The sequence below is a fragment of the Dendrobates tinctorius genome, unplaced genomic scaffold (genome assembly GCF_039654945.1).
Source record: "Dendrobates tinctorius isolate UK_male_01 unplaced genomic scaffold, ASM3965494v1 ptg000099l, whole genome shotgun sequence".
Taxonomy (NCBI): domain Eukaryota; kingdom Metazoa; phylum Chordata; class Amphibia; order Anura; family Dendrobatidae; genus Dendrobates; species Dendrobates tinctorius.
The window spans coordinates 2,260,776-2,279,053 of NW_027361767.1; the positions used below are offsets into that span (position 1 = coordinate 2,260,776).

An 18,278-nucleotide genomic window follows, 5' to 3' on the forward strand; every position below is an offset into this window, starting at 1 on the left:
CCTCATCTCTACCCATCATCATACCCATGCTCTATACAATGCTGCACCGCTCTACATCTCCTCCTCATCTCTACCCATCATCATACCCATGCTCTATACAGTGCTGCACCACCCTACATCTCCTCCTCATCTCTACCCATCATCATATCCATGCTCTATACAATGCTCCACTGCCCTACATCTCCTCCTCACCTCTACCCATCATCATGCCCATGCTCTATACAATGCTGCACCACCCTACATCTCCTCCTCACCTCTACCCATCATCATACCCATGATCTATACAATGCTGCACTGCCCTACATCTCCTCCTCATCTCTACCCATCATCATACCTATGTTCCATACAGTGCTGCACCGCTCTACATCTCCTCCTCAGCTCTACCCATCATCATACCCATGCTCTATACAGTGCTGCACCGCTCTACATCTCCTCCTCATCTCTACCCATCATCATATCCGTGCTCTATACAGTGCTGCACCGCTCTACATCTCCTCCTCATCTCTACCCATCATCATACCCATGCTCTATACAGTGCTGCACCGCTCTACATCTCCTCCTCATCTCTACCCATCATCATACCCATGCTCTATACAATGCTCCACTGCCGTACATCTCCTACTCATCTCTACCCATCATCATACCTATGTTCCATACAGTGCTGCACCGCTCTACATCTCCTCCTCATCATCATACCCATGCTCTATACAGTGCTGCACCGCTCTACATCTCCTCCTCATCTCTACCCATCATCATATCCATGCTCTATACAATGCTGCACCGCTCTACATCTCCTCCTTATCTCTACCCATCATCATATCCGTGCTCTATACAGTGCTGCACCGCTCTACATCTCCTCCTCATCTCTACCCATCGTCATACCTATGTTCCATACAGTGCTGCACCGCTCTACATCTCCTCCTCATCTCTACCCATCATCATATCCGTGCTCTATACAGTGCTGCACCGCTCTACATCTTCTCATCTCTACCCATCATCATACCCATGCTCTATACAGTGCTGCACCGCTCTACATCTCCTCCTCATCTCTACCCATCATCATACCCATGCTCTATACAGTGCTGCACCGCTCTACATCTCCTCCTCATCTCTACCCATCATCATACCTATGTTCCATACAGTGCTGCACCGCTCTACATCTCCTCCTCATCTCTACCCATCATCATACCCATGCTCTATACAGTGCTGCACCACCCTACATCTCCTCCTCATCTCTACCCATCATCATACCTATGCTCCATACAGTGCTGCACCGCCATACCTCTACTCCTCATCTCTACCTACCATCTTTCTCATGCTCTATACAGTGCTCCACCGCCCTACATCTCCTCCTCATCTCTACCCATCATCATACCCGTGCTCTATACAGTGCTCCACCGCCCTACATCTCCTCCTCATCTCTACCCATCATCATACCTATGCTCCATACAGTGCTGCACCGCCATACCTCTACTCCTCATTTCTACCCATCATCATACCCATGCTCTATACAGTGCTGCACCGCCCTACATCTCCTTCTTATCTCTACCTACCATCATACCTATGTTCCATATAGTGCTGCACCACCATACCTCTACTCCTCATCTCTACCCATCATCATATCCATGCTCTATACAATGCTGCACCGCCCTACATCGCCTCCTCATCTCCACCCATCATCATACCCGTGCTCTATACAGTGCTGCACCACCCTACATCTCCTCCTCACCTCTACCCATCATCATACCCATGCTCTATACAGTGCTGCACAGCTCTAGATCTCCTCCTCATCTCTACCCATCATCATACCCATGCTCTATACAGTGCTGCACAGCTCTAGATCTCCTCCTCATCTCTACCCATCATCATACCCGTGCTCTATACAGTGCTGCACCGCCCTACATCTCCTCCTCATCTCTACCCATCATCATACCCGTGCTCTATACAGTGCTGCACCGCTCTAGATCTCCTCATCTTTTCATACCATCATACCCGTTCTCTATACAGTGCCTCATCACTCTACATCTCCAAAGGTAAAAAGAGCTAACACTTCATTCCAACCCTTTGTGCTACAACCCCCCCATCCACTCCCACTGTGAAGTAGCCACCTCCTGTGTAGTGGGCAGCGTGGACTGTGTAGAAGAGTAAATAATAGGCTTGTATAGTGACATTTTCTGCCCCGGTGTGAATAAGTCTTCAGGTCTTTAAAAGAAACACAAGAGCTCTTTGGGGCCGGATACCAGCTATGAATATTGTTTTTTTGTGACAAGCATTGATTTTATAGTTATGGGAGACATATTTTCGGCATCACGACGAAATGGCGGACACAATGCATTTACTCTCATCACCCTGCAATCTGCTGATCAGTCCTAAAATAATATCGGCCAGATAAACAAAGTTGGATCTGCCATATCTCCTGTCTATAGAAAACTAAAATCATGATAGGAAATATAGCATTAGTATCTCTCACCTGGGACCTCCAGGGGGGCAGATATCATTAAGATCGTTGATCTCATAATTTTTAGTACCTGAGCCGCATGCCATATACCAGCCCCCATGTAAGGTCACCAAGGACAGTGACTTGTACCGGCTAAAAGCAGATTCTGACTTATTGGCATTGTCCCATCCTGGGAGATCCAGCTTGCTGTAGGATTGTACCATATCCCAATCGGAGAGCTCCCCTTCATAAAGACCAGCGCCATTTCTGTGACATCACGTCTAGTAACTTTCTTTTATTTATCTTTTTTTTTTTTTGTGATTGTATATACTGTATTTAAGATCTTTTGTATATTTTGTAGACACTGCCTAATTTTTCAGATTAAATATGTAAAATTTTATAGTGGGATATCTGCATGATCCTATGCTGTTCACTGACAAGCGCTGCCATTCTTATAGAGGTGCTGATGACGAGCCGAGCTGGTGCCTATATAATCACAATGAATGGGTTCTGTCCACCCCCACTGGGTATTTTTTCCCATTTTTCTGCATTAGACTCATTTACTGCCAACCTGTTTTCTTTTGTTTTCTTCTATTGGCGCGACTTACTAGGAATCTGCCAAAATAGGTGTCTGTATTGCGACTGACAGTCTGTGATGTGTCTGCTCATCTCCATATGGCGACAGCTGATTGTCTGATATTTCCGGACTGTACAGCAGAACCACAGAGCTGAGCTGTCAATCACACTTCAGAAGTCCCGCCCACATCCAGCTGCTTACACTGCAAACATTACACCCTACCTGCCAATTCTCATTGTCGCAAAATGAGAATTAATTACCGTAAGTATGCATTTTTATGCACAGAATTTCAAATATTTGCAATTACCATGTGTCCTATTATTTTGGTTATTTTTCATCGATGTCAAGGGGTTTTTCCATATAAACAGAACATAACATTGAATTTATTTTATAGGTAAGGTTTTTTTTGTTACTGTGCTGAGTTGCAAGTGTAAAAAACTTAAATGTCTTTTTTTTTTACACATGGTTTAAATGGGTCAAAAATTTCTAGCTTTTTTGCTTTTATTTTATTTCTTCTGTTCTTCTGAGTATTGCGGTTTTTGTTTTTTTAAAATCTGCCATACGGTTCCAGAGATATGGGCCTTTTTATTTGCCTACTCTTAGGGGGTGTGGCTCACATGATCCACTGGGGCGTGTCTGCATAATTACACTGTCAACCACGCCCCCTTGTACAGCTCATCAAAAGTAGCATTAAATAAAAAGTCCTCATATCTCTGGAACCGTATGTCGGATTTTTGAAAATAAAAAAACGTAATACTCGGGGGAACAACGAGAATCAAATAAGAGTAAAACTTGGCGACTTTTAATCTGATGATAGATCATCCTTAAATTACTTATTTTAATGTATGTTTATGTTTGCTGTTTATTAGACATCATTATAATTACAATATCTCTATTAGATTTTTGTGGATGTTTTTTTTACAATTTTTTTTTTAAAATAATGTAAAAGAGAAAGAATCTCATCAAAAAGAGAAGTTTTTGTTAAATTCTTTGGCCCATTACATTGTTAAAAATGGATTAGGCCCGGATGGGAATGTGTGATGTGATGTCCGTGATTTTATCGGACCCGTAGACTCGGCTGGGTGTTTTTGATTCCTGATAAAAAAAAAAAAATGGACGTTTCCGTGATTATTTTACAAATACAAAATCTGTAAAAAAAAAACAAAAAAAAACCATGGACGTGTGAACAGCCATAGACTGTAATGGGTACGTGATATATCTGTGAAAAATGGGTGTCTGGATGAGGCCTTATATGTGGTATCTGTTCAGGCGACGTGTATTAACCCTCCGTATGCAAAGCTGATAACGTACGGATAGCACAGGGACTGATGCAAGGCGACGCTTACACGCAGACCATCGCAGCATGCAATAGATAGAGCCATATTTCGGATCAGACTCGCCCATTAAAGTGTAATGGATGCAAAAGAAAACATCACTTGCGGGTCACCATCCATCCGTCATGCATTGCTTTATGGGTCTATTACAGTTAGTTACATAAGAAATTGTATGCGACTAATATTATTTATTACTTTGTTCATTCAAAAAAATGGTGACACATAGCTCAAAACAATTAGTAAACAACGGACATACGGGTGAGATACGGCTGAAAAAACGGACATATGGATGAGATACGGCTGAAAAAACAGACCTATGGATGAGATACGGTTGAAAAAAGGACATACGGATGAGATACGGCTGAAAAAACAGACCTATGGATGAGATACGGCTGAAAAAAGGACATACGGATGAGAAACAGCTGAAAAAACGGACCTACGGGTGAGATACGGCTGAAACAACGGACAAACAGATGAGATACAGCTGAAAAAACAGACATACGGGTGAGATATGGCTGAAAAAACGGACATACGGGTGAGATACGGCTGAAAAAACGGACATATGAATGTGACACGGCTGAAAAAAAGGGACATACACATGAGAAAGAGCTGAAAAAAACGGACCTACGGGTAAGATACGGCTGAAATAACGGACATATGGATGAGATACGGCTGAAAAAACGGACATACGGATGAGATACGGCTGAAAAAACGGACATATGAATGTGACACGGCTGAAAAAAAGGGACATACACATGAGAAAGAGCTGAAAAAAAACGGACCTACGGGTAAGATACGGCTGAAACAACGGACATATGGATGAGATACGGCTGAAACAACGGACATATGGATGAGATACGGCTGAAACAACGGACATACGGATGAGATACGGCTGAAAAAACGGACATATGAATGTGACACGGCTGAAAAAAAGGGACATACACATGAGAAAGAGCTGAAAAAAACGGACCTACGGGTAAGATACGGCTGAAACAACGGACAAACAGATGAGATACGGCTGAAAAAACAGACATACGGGTGAGATACGGCTGAAAAAACGGACATACGGGTGAGATACGGCTGAAAAAACGGACATATGAATGTGACACGGCTGAAAAAAAAGGGACATACACATGAGAAAGAGCTGAAAAAAACGGACCTACGGGTAAGATACGGCTGAAACAACGGACATATGGATGAGATACGGCTGAAAAAACGGACATATGAATGTGACACGGCTGAAAAAAAAGGGACATACACATGAGAAAGAGCTGAAAAAAACGGACCTACGGGTAAGATACGGCTGAAACAACGGACATATGGATGAGATACGGCTGAAAAAACGGACATACGGGTGAGATACGGCTGAAAAAACGGACATATGAATGTGACACGGCTGAAAAAAAAGGGACATACACATGAGAAAGAGCTGAAAAAAACGGACCTACGGGTAAGATACGGCTGAAACAACGGACATATGGATGAGATACGGCTGAAAAAACGGACATATGGATGAGATACGGCTGAAACAACGGACAAACAGATGAGATACGGCTGAAAAAACAGACATATGGATGAGATACGGCTGAAAAAACGGACATACGGCTGAAAGATGGACATGCGGGTGAGATACGGCTGAAAAACGGACATACGGATGAGATACGGCTGAAAAAACGGACATACGGATGAGATACGGCTGAAAAAACGGACATACGGATGAAAGATGGACATGCGGGTGAGATACGGCTGAAAAACGGACATACGGATGAGATATGGCTGAAAAAACGGACATACAGATGAGATACGGCTGAAAAACGGACACACAGATGAGATACGGCTGAAAGAAGCACATACGGATGAGATACGGCTGAAAAAACGGACATGCGGATGAGATATGACTGAAAAAAGGACATACGGATGAGATACCGATGCAAAATGGACATATGGATGAGATACGGCTTAAAAATGGACATATGGATGAGATACGGCTGAAAAAAGGACATACGGATGAGATACAGCTGAAAAAAAGGACATACGGATGAGAATACGGCTGAAAAAACGGACATACGGATGAGATACGGCTGAAAAAAAGGACATACAAATTCCACAATTCCTCTGTGAATATTTGCAGTAGACGGTGCCGTATGGACGGTGTCCGTGTTCTGGCCAGGCCTTGTACGCCTCCATTGACATGTAGGGTGAGTCTCCGGAAAAACGGATCAGACTAGCGCAAACTGCGATTTTTGTTTTCACGCAGACCGTGAGCTAACACGTAGGGTAACATTGGCCATGTGGGCCACTACAGCCTCTGCCCCCCACTATCTGTAGGGCCCGGCACTGACAGGATTCCCGCCATCTCCATGGTGCACGTTACTGACGCCGTCACACATCAGCACATGGACGGGCAGATTCCTGGTCTCCTCCATGCCATGGTCGCTCAGCGGGGCCTGTCAGCGTTTTCTGTGCAGCTCACCCGCCTCCCTAGAAACTGACATCCCATACAGCAGGGTCTGGGAATATGGGAATATTACACATTTATTTCGGTCTGTCTGGATCCACTGTAAGGTTTCTGCTGCGATGACGCCTGCATATGTGCCGCTAGATGATGACTCGATCAAATGTCAGATAATATACCCGATTATATCACTATTATCATGTAGATGGAAAACCAAGTCACTGGAGGATTTGCTTCTGTGTGACTCAACAATGTGTAAAAAAAATAAATTGCACTTTTTACATTGGCCACTAGGTGTCAGCACGTCAGCAGAAAAAAACAACTCGCTTTACAGCCTGCAGTGAAAATGACTCTTAATGTCCAATAGACAGAGAATGACGTCTCCATTATACAGTGGAGCCTAGAGGACTCAGATTTTCTTCATTATCTTGAAAAAATAAAGGTGCACATCATAAAATAGGAAGATTAAGATGAGCGGAGCCTTCTAGGAGAGTGCGAGAAATGGCCGCCATCTTCAGGCACTTGTATTATGAAGTTCTCCAGCTCGGTTGTCTTCTAGGCTTGTATTGTGGCTCGGTCTGCTGGGGCTAATTTGGGCTACATGGGGCAACCTGGTAACCTAATTACTGTGGGACTTTATATATTGATTTTTATAGATTTTTCTTACAATCTTCTAATCTTTGTTTTTTTTTCTTGTCTCCACAGGATCTGCCCCTGCCCAGAAAGAGCAGCGGGTAAGTGTCTCAGATCTATATCTGTATGGGGGTGTTGGTTTGGAGTGAATGTATAATGCTGGGTATGAACATATATAGGGTATGATATATGAAGGAAAATATAACTGGCACCAGCTAGTCTCTGTATACTTACAGATACAGGGAAGGCTGTCAATCACTGATTAGGACCGCCCACTGGACTCCTAGACCCAGAATGAGCTATATATATTGTGTTATTTACCATAAGTGTTCCCTTTATTTTTTTGAGCAGTATATATATATATATATATATATATATATATATATCTGTTCAGCTCCTCCTGCTATATATCACACTGACCTGTTATTGTACAGAGTTTCCAAGCTGAAAGGTTCCCTTTAAGGGCCTGTGTAGAAGACTGCACTGCTGGCAATAGTGGTGCACAAGTAGGGTCCTATCTCCAGACTGGTATTCAAAAAGAACTTGGAATTCGAAGATGACTAGCAGAATCTTTATCTTTTTTTACTGTAGTGCAATCCAAAAATTATGATGTTTCGGCCTAAAAATTAGACCTTCTTCAGAATAACTATGACACAGTAAATTGATTTAAATTAGAAAAATATTAATATATCTAGCAAAAAAGTGACAGCAAAGCAAAGAAATGATGAATCAATGTGAAGATGGTTACATACATATGTGAGTGTAACACAAAATAGACTGTAATGTACAATACTCAAAGAATAACCATCGTTTTAATTATTTTTTTTACATAAATCAATAGTATGTATGGAAAAAAGAAACTTTATAATATATCTTCTTAGAAAAATCATCTTTTTTCTCCTCCGGGACAGGTCAGTCAATCTCAAAATTCTCAATTCACAGGAAAAGTCTGTCTTCAGTTGGTGCTCATAAAGTTCTATGGAGAACTAGAATAATGATGTCTGTGTCTACCTCTAGCTCCGTAGAATACCAACTGTCATCTCCTATCTCAGTAATGGGAAAATCTTCACTAAATACAGCTTTTAGTCATGAATTGAGAGTGAAAGATCAGCCCAGGAGGAGAAAGAAGCAGAATTCTCTAATATGTTAGATAGTTTGTTATTGTTATATATGTTATTGATTTATTAAATAAAAATTAAAATAAGTTATTAAATCCACCATATAGTTTAGTGTGGTCTTTTATTGTCTTTTCCTAGTGGGCGGTGCTCACAGGATAATAATGTATAGCAGCCCAAGGACACGCCCCAGAGGATCTTTGAGCCACACCCCTAAAAATAAACACATCAGCAGGAAATAAAAAAAAGCCCATGTCAGTGGAACGGCATATTCATGAGAGCCGAGGGAATAAAATAAAAGCAAAACTGCAAGCTTGTGACCTGGTGACAAATCCTAAGTACGTGATCATTATGTACAATGTCAGGTAGTCATTAACTATTTCTTAATCAGTAGTGTGTGAGATTTATTTATTACGAGATTCCATCTTGCCAAGTTATTATTGCTTTTGTCTATACCTGCCATACTAAGACTTATTGCAGCTATGCCATTAATAATCTCTTTTGTGCTACTATTATTATTTTTTGGTCTAATTTTTGGGCTGAAATGATAATTTTTTGATTTCACTACAGTAATGAATGCTAGGTTCCCTTTAAGACCCGTGACACAGTAGTACATACTATATATTCTATACTATATATACTATATATTCTGAGTGTGGGATACAGCAGTACGTGCACACATACATTCTCAGTCAGTCACACATCGGTATTTGTACACATACAATACTGTGACAAAATTTTAGACAGATGTGACAAAATTGCTGCAAAGTAAGAATGCTTTAAAAAAAATAGAAGCGTTATTAGTTTTCTTTTTTTTTTCAAAATTACCGGTAATTAAGAAAAGAGAAATCTAAATCACATCTATATTTGATATGATCTTTGTCTTGATCGGTTCATCTAGATAGCCTTACAAACAGGTTTTAAAGGATCTCAGCAGGAGGGTGTTCCAAACATCTTGGAGGGCTGACCCCAGATCTTCTGTGTATGAGGCTTGTGCGAATCCTTCTGTCTCTTCATGTAATCCCAGACAGACTGGGTGATGCGAGATCGGGATCATCACTTCTAGGACTCCTTCTTCTTCTTTACTCTGGAGATTGTCCTTAATGACATTGGTTGGATGTTTGGGGACTTTTTCCAGCTGCAGAATAAATTTGGAGCCGATCAGACTCCTCCCTGGTGCTACTGCATGATGGAGAACTATCTGCCTGGGTTTCTCTATTGAGAATACCACTAATCCTCACCATATTTGCATCTCCATTTCCTCAATTCTTCCATGAAAACCACTTGTGGCCAGACTCCTCCGAACAGTAGACGGGTGTAGATGGGTCCCACTGGATGCTGCCAGTTCTGAGTTGATGGCACTGCTGGGCTTCTTCTCATTTGGAAGGGAAGTAATCATGATGTGTTTTTTTATATGCTGCACCAAGTTTCCTTGTCCGACCACTGCGTCTACTTTTCTTCTGTCATCAACGTTGCCAATTTCTTGGTGCTTGATTAACACATCTTGAAACCCCAGTTGGCTTTGAAATCTTTGCTTAGGATAGACCTTGCTGGTGCACTGCAATGACCTTGTGTCTTTTTGCTGTGCTCAATCTTCCCATGGTGTATGACCGGTGACATGAAAGAACAGAGGCTTGGAAGTGATGATCTGGCACCCACAGAGCCCTGATCTCACATCATCCAGTCTGTCTGGGATCACATGAAGAGACAGAAGAATCTGCACAAGCCTCGTGCACAGAAGATCTGGAGTCAGGTCTCCAAGATGTTTGGAACAGCCTCCGAGTTCCTTCAAAATCTGTGCGAAAGTTTAACTGGAAGTACTGATGTTTTGAATGTGAAGGGCGGTCACTAAACATTGAAGATTTATTTTTTGTTCCTTCACTTTGCATTATGTTAATTGATAAAAATAAACTATTAACTCTTCTATTTTTCAAAACCATTCTTACTGTGCAGCATTTTTTCAGCATATGCCTAAAATTTTTGCACTGTACTGTATATTCTAGGTCTGTTACACTGCAGTAGATGCACACATATGTTCTCGGTCAGTCACACACCAGTACATGCACACATATGTTCTCGGTCAGTCACACACCAGTACATGCACACATATGTTCTCGGTCAGTCACACACCAATACATGCACACATATGTTCTCGGTCGGTCACACACCAGTACATGCACACATATGTTCTCGGTCACACAGCAGTACATGCACACATATGTTCTCGGTCGGTCACACACCAGTACATGCACACATATGTTCTCGGTCAGTCACACACCAGTACATGCACACATATGTTCTCGGTCGGTCACACACCAGTACATGCACACATATGTTCTCGGTCACACAGCAGTACATGCACACATATGTTCTTGGTCAGTCACACACCAGTACATGCACACATATGTTCTAGGTCGGTCACACACCAGTACATGCACACATATGTTCTCGGTCAGTCACACACCAGTACATGCACACATATGTTCTAGGTCGGTCACACACCAGTACATGCACACATATGTTCTCGGTCAGTCACACAGCAGTACATGCACACATATGTTCTCGGTCAGTCACACACCAGTACATGCACATATGTTCTCGGTCGGTCACACACCAGTACATGCACACATATGTTCTAGGTCGGTCACACACCAGTACATGCACACATATGTTCTAGGTCGGTCACACACCAGTACATGCACACATATGTTCTCGGTCACACAGCAGTACATGCACACATATGTTCTCGGTCAGTCACACACCAGTACATGCACACATATGTTCTCGGTCAGTCACACACCAATACATGCACACATATGTTCTCGGTCGGTCACACACCAGTACATGCACACATATGTTCTCGGTCAGTCACACACCAGTACATGCACACATATGTTCTCGGTCGGTCACACACCAGTACATGCACACATATGTTCTCGGTCACACAGCAGTACATGCACACATATGTTCTTGGTCAGTCACACACCAGTACATGCACACATATGTTCTCGGTCAGTCACACACCAGTACATGCACACATATGTTCTCGGTCAGTCACACACCAGTACATGCACACATATGTTCTCGGTCGGTCACACACCAGTACATGCACACATATGTTCTCGGTCACACAGCAGTACATGCACACATATGTTCTCGGTCAGTCACACACCAGTACATGCACACATATGTTCTCGGTCGGTCACACACCAGTACATGCACACATATGTTCTCGGTCACACACCAGTACATGCACACATATGTTCTCGGTCAGTCACACACCAGTACATGCACACATATGTTCTCGGTCGGTCACACACCAGTACATGCACACATATGTTCTCGGTCACACAGCAGTACATGCACACATATGTTCTTGGTCAGTCACACACCAGTACATGCACACATATGTTCTCGGTCAGTCACACACCAGTACATGCACACATATGTTCTAGGTCGGTCACACACCAGTACATGCACACATATGTTCTTGGTCAGTCACACAGCAGTACATGCACACATATGTTCTTGGTCAGTCACACACCAGTACATGCACACATATGTTCTAGGTCGGTCACACACCAGTACATGCACACATATGTTCTAGGTCGGTCACACACCAGTACATGCACACATATGTTCTCGGTCGGTCACACACCAGTACATGCACACATATGTTCTTGGTCAGTCACACACCAGTACATGCACACATATGTTCTCGGTCAGTCACACACCAGTACATGCACATATGTTCTCGGTCGGTCACACACCAGTACATGCACACATATGTTCTAGGTCGGTCACACACCAGTACATGCACACATATGTTCTCGGTCGGTCACACACCAGTACATGCACACATATGTTCTCGGTCACACAGCAGTACATGCACACATATGTTCTCGGTCAGTCACACACCAGTACATGCACACATATGTTCTCGGTCAGTCACACACCAATACATGCACACATATGTTCTCGGTCGGTCACACACCAGTACATGCACACATATGTTCTCGGTCAGTCACACACCAGTACATGCACACATATGTTCTCGGTCGGTCACACACCAGTACATGCACACATATGTTCTCGGTCACACAGCAGTACATGCACACATATGTTCTTGGTCAGTCACACACCAGTACATGCACACATATGTTCTCGGTCGGTCACACACCAGTACATGCACACATATGTTCTCGGTCAGTCACACACCAGTACATGCACACATATGTTCTCGGTCGGTCACACACCAGTACATGCACACATATGTTCTCGGTCAGTCACACACCAGTACATGCACACATATGTTCTCGGTCACACAGCAGTATATGCACACATATGTTCTCGGTCGGTCACACACCAGTACATGCACACATATGTTCTCGGTCGGTCACACACCAGTACATGCACACATATGTTCTCGGTCGGTCACACACCAGTACATGCACACATATGTTCTCGGTCACACAGCAGTATATGCACACATATGTTCTCGGTCGGTCACACACCAGTACATGCACACATATGTTCTCGGTCACACACCAGTACATGCACACATATGTTCTCGGTCAGTCACACACCAGTACATGCACACATATGTTCTCGGTCAGTCACACACCAGTACATGCACACATATGTTCTCGGTCGGTCACACACCAGTACATGCACACATATGTTCTCGGTCACACAGCAGTACATGCACACATATGTTCTCGGTCAGTCACACACCAGTACATGCACACATATGTTCTCGGTCGGTCACACACCAGTACATGCACACATATGTTCTCGGTCACACACCAGTACATGCACACATATGTTCTCGGTCAGTCACACACCAGTACATGCACACATATGTTCTCGGTCGGTCACACACCAGTACATGCACACATATGTTCTCGGTCACACACCAGTACATGCACACATATGTTCTTGGTCAGTCACACACCAGTACATGCACACATATGTTCTCGGTCAGTCACACACCAGTACATGCACACATATGTTCTAGGTCGGTCACACACCAGTACATGCACACATATGTTCTTGGTCAGTCACACAGCAGTACATGCACACATATGTTCTTGGTCAGTCACACACCAGTACATGCACACATATGTTCTAGGTCGGTCACACACCAGTACATGCACACATATGTTCTAGGTCGGTCACACACCAGTACATGCACACATATGTTCTCGGTCGGTCACACACCAGTACATGCACACATATGTTCTTGGTCAGTCACACACCAGTACATGCACACATATGTTCTCGGTCAGTCACACACCAGTACATGCACACATATGTTCTCGGTCGGTCACACACCAGTACATGCACACATATGTTCTAGGTCGGTCACACACCAGTACATGCACACATATGTTCTCGGTCGGTCACACACCAGTACATGCTGTAAGGTTTTACTCACTCAGCTGCGGGTTGAGGTAAGCACAGGAAGCGGTTTTCATATAAGTGTCCATCAGGTTTATTTGCTCCATAAACCTGCTTAGGTTTAAGCAAACAAAAGATGGCCTTCTGTGGCACAAATTGGAAGCAAACATAAAAAACAAACAGTTCGGGTATCACAGCTGGTCTGCCTGCTCAGGTCAGTGTCTCAGCGAAACACACACTGGAAGCCTCCATGCTTCCAGTCACAGATCACGTGACAAACAACAGCCTCCATTAAATAGGTTGTAATCACACCCAGGTGTGAGGTATGTGGGTAGCCAGACCCGCCCTTCTCTCATAGCAACCCGGACCCAGGTGAAACAAATGAACCTCTTAGTGCTTTCATGCACTAGAGAAAAGTTACTCCGGATTACATCACAGAGACAAGCCATCTCTGTGACACAAACCTCCCATCGACTGTGCGACCATTAGCCACACTACTTACCTCCCCCCTCTGCCTAAAGCAGTGGGGTTTGGCACTTTCTCCTACCAGACAAGGGATTTTCGAGAGGGCATCAGCATTACCATGTAGCTTACGTGCCCTATGTTCTACATGGAAGTTGAAATCTTGCAGGGCTAAGAACCAGCGGGTGACCCTAGCATTTTTACCCTTTGTTTCTCTCATCCATCTGAGTGGGGCATGGTCGGATACCAATCTAAACTTACGTCCTACCAGATAATACCGTGATGTGTCCACCGCCCACTTTATGGCCAAGTACTTTTTCTCTATGACTGAATAATTCCTCTCACATGAGGATAGCTTCCTACTCAGGGAGAGCACAGGGTGGTACTGGGAAAGGACTGCTCCTACCCCAACATCAGACGCGTCTGTTTAGATCAGGGGTGGGCAATTAATTTTGCCACGGGGCCGCATTAGAAATTGGGATGGTGTCAGAGGGCCGGACTAATATAATTAACTCAGTTGTACCCAATACTATATATGTATATAATATATAGTATACATATGCTATCTTTTCATAAACAAACAGTATGTTAAACAATGCAAAGACTTACAATACAATGAAAACTGTAATCTTTAAACACATGTAGTGAAACCTCCACCAGGGGGAGCTGGTGAGGGAAGAGAGGTTATACACTAAGAGCAGCAACCCTGAGCAACAGCACAGGTGCCACAGGTAACGAGAGAGAATAGTCAGACGAACCGAGTCAGAAACTAGCAGGAGCAGACGTACCAGAAGGAGCAGCAATACACGTAGTCAAAATACCAAAGCCGAGAGTCAGAAAGCCAGAACATGAGCACGGGGTCCAAAACGTGAGACGAAATACGTGGTCGGGGTACAAGCCAAGGGAGTCAGATGCCAGAGAGGGAACGTAACAGCAGAGACGAATACCAAGAGACGGGGTCAGAAATCAGTCCGGGTCATACACGTGAATATCAGTCAAAGGCAGGAGGATCACCAGGGTACAAGGGTGAGCGGCTCTAAACTGCAAGCTTGAGCTAACACTAACACTGGTCAGCAGGCTGTGAGGGATTTAAATAGCCCAGCTAGCTCCAGAACGAGGCTGAGGAGATTAAACCCCGCATGACCAGTCCGGAGTGAAGACAGCAGAACATAAACTCCGGACTGGACCATGACAGTACCCCCCTCTCAATGGGGGGCCACTTGACCCCCAGGCTTCCCTGGATGACGAGCGTGAAAGGCCCGGACCAACCGATCCGCATGGACCGAACGCGCCAGCACCCATGACCGATCCTCAGGACCGTATCCTTTCTAATGGACCAAGTACTGAAGTGAACGACGGAGCATACGAGAATCCACCACCTGTTCCACCTCGTACTCGGTCTGCCCATCTACCATAACAGGCGGCGGGTGCGAGGGAGACTCGTCAGAGGAAGGCACCGAGGGCTTCAGAAGCGCTTTGTGGAACACATTAGGAATCCGTAATGACGGAGGCAACCGCAGGCGAAAGACCACAGGATTAATCACCTCTAAAATCTCATACGGACCAATAAACTTGGGACCCAACTTAGCAGAGGGAATTCTCAGCCTTATGTTTTTGGTGGATAACCATACCTTATCCCCCACCTGATAAGCCGGCCCCACCGAGCGTCGTTTATCTGCAAAAAACTTATATTTGCCCTGAGCCTCCCCAATGTTTCTCTGAACTTCCCTCCAAACCTCCTCCAACCGCAAAAAGGCTGAATCAGCCCCTGGACACTCCGAATCTAGTCTGGAGAATTCACCAAAATGAGGGTGAAACCCATAGTTGCAGAAGAAAGGAGAAGTACCAGTAGACTGATTGACACGAATATTGAAGGCGAATTCCGCCATAGGTATCAGAGCACCAATCATCCTGTCTGGATGTGACAAGACACCGCAGGATCTGCTCTAAAGACTGATTGGTCCTTTCAGTCTGACCATTAGTCTCGGGATGGTAGGCCGATGAAAAGGTCAGACTGATGCCCAGCCTTTTACAAAAAGCTCTCCAGAATTTTGACACGAATTGCACCCCTCTATCAGACACCACAATGGCAGGCAACACCATGCAACCGAATCACATGCTCAATGAACAGCCCAGATAGAGTCTCAGCATTAGGAAGGCCCGTTAAGGGTACAAAATGTGCTTGTTTGCTGAACCTATCCACAACTACCCAGATCACGGTTTTGCCATTAGAGGGTGGGAGATCGGTGATAAAATCCATGGACAGGTGAGTCCACGGTCTATCCGGAATTGGCAGTGGCACCAATTCCCCGGCAGGCCGGTTGTGGGAGGCTTTAGCGCGGGCACAAGTTTCACAGGAGGACACAAAACCAGTGACGTCAGAAGTCAACGAGGGCCACCAGAACAGCCTAGTGATAGCTTTACGAGTGGCTGAGATTCCTGGATGCCCACTCAGAGCTGAGTCGTGGAACTCCCGAAGCACTCTTAACCGATACTGGACAGGCACAAAGAGCTTATTTTCAGGTATGGACGGGGGAGCAAGAGATTGGGCCTCACGAATCTCCTGCTCCAATCTCTGAGACACCAAAGCCACCACCACCCCGCGCTGAAGAATGGAGGAAGGAGGCGATACCGGATCTAGGCTGTGAGACAAGGCATCCGCCTTCACATTCTTGGAACCTGGTCTGAAAGTGATGGAAAACTGAAATAGGGAAAAAAAAAGTGACCACCTTGCCTGTCTCGGAGTCAGACGTTTGGCGGATTCGATGTAAGACAGATTCTTGTGATCTGTAATGACAGTGATACGATGGACAGCCCCCTCCAAAAAATGCCTCCATTCTTCAAAAGCCAATTTAATGGCCAACAACTCTCGGTTACCCACATCATAATTCCTTTCAGCAGAGGAAAATTTTTTAGAAAAGAAGACACAGGGTCTTAAGTTAGTTAATGTGGTGGGCCCCTGGGACAACACAGCCCCCACTCCCACCTCAGAGGCATCCACTTCTACGATGAATGGTTTAGACAAGACAGGTTGCACCAGTACCGGAGCAGTCATGAAACGTTCTTTTAACAAAGAAAAAGCCGCCACAGCTGGAGCTGACCAGTTTTTAAGATCCGCTCCCTTTTGGGTGAGATCAGTGAGGGGTTTGACCACTTGAGAGAACCCCTTGTTGAATTTTCTATAATAATTGGCGAAACCCAGAAATCGCTGAAGACCCTTGAGATCTCTGGGTTGCACCCAATCCACAATGGCCTGAACCTTCCTAGGGTCCATACGAAACCTCTCAGCGGACAGGATGACCCCTAGAAAGGACACTTCTTGAGTAAAAAATGAACACTTCTCCAATTTGGCAAAGAGTGAGTTCTCCCTGAGCCTCTGGAGAACCGCATGAAGATGACCCATATGACTTAGTCTATCAGAAGAATATATAAGTATATCGTCAAGATAAACAACTACAAAACGTCCAATAAAATCAGAAAAAACATGGTTAATGAAATTCTGGAATACCGCTGGTGCGGTAGTCAAACCGAAGGGCATAACCAAATTTTCAAACAGACCCTCAGAGGTGAGAAACGCAGTTTTCCATTCATCCCCCTCCCGCATACGGATGAGATTGTATGCTCCCCTGAGGTCCAACTTAGAGAACCACCTGGCCCCCGACAATTGATTGTACAAATCAGGTATCAGTGGGAGAGGGTAGGCGTTTCTTATGGTTATTTTATTCAGTTCTCGAAAATCGAGGCATGGGCGTAAACCACCATCCTTCTTTTTTTACAAAAAAGAACCCCGCTGCCACGGGAGAGACAGATGGCCGTATATGCCCTTTACGGAGGCTTTCAGAGATATACTCCTTCATAGCAGCCC

The 18,278-nt window shown here is 44.5% G+C and overlaps 1 protein-coding gene across 2 annotated transcripts in view; it reads left to right on the plus strand.

The window, feature by feature from the left end:
• Positions 1-18,278, plus strand: part of MAST1 (microtubule associated serine/threonine kinase 1) — a 128,781-nt gene that overhangs the window by 47,395 nt on the left and 63,108 nt on the right. For both annotated transcript variants that reach the window (XM_073587424.1, XM_073587425.1), the window contains exon 2: positions 7,509-7,537. In XM_073587424.1, coding sequence (XP_073443525.1) covers positions 7,509-7,537 — 29 coding nt within the window. The remainder of the gene's footprint in view (positions 1-7,508; positions 7,538-18,278) is intronic.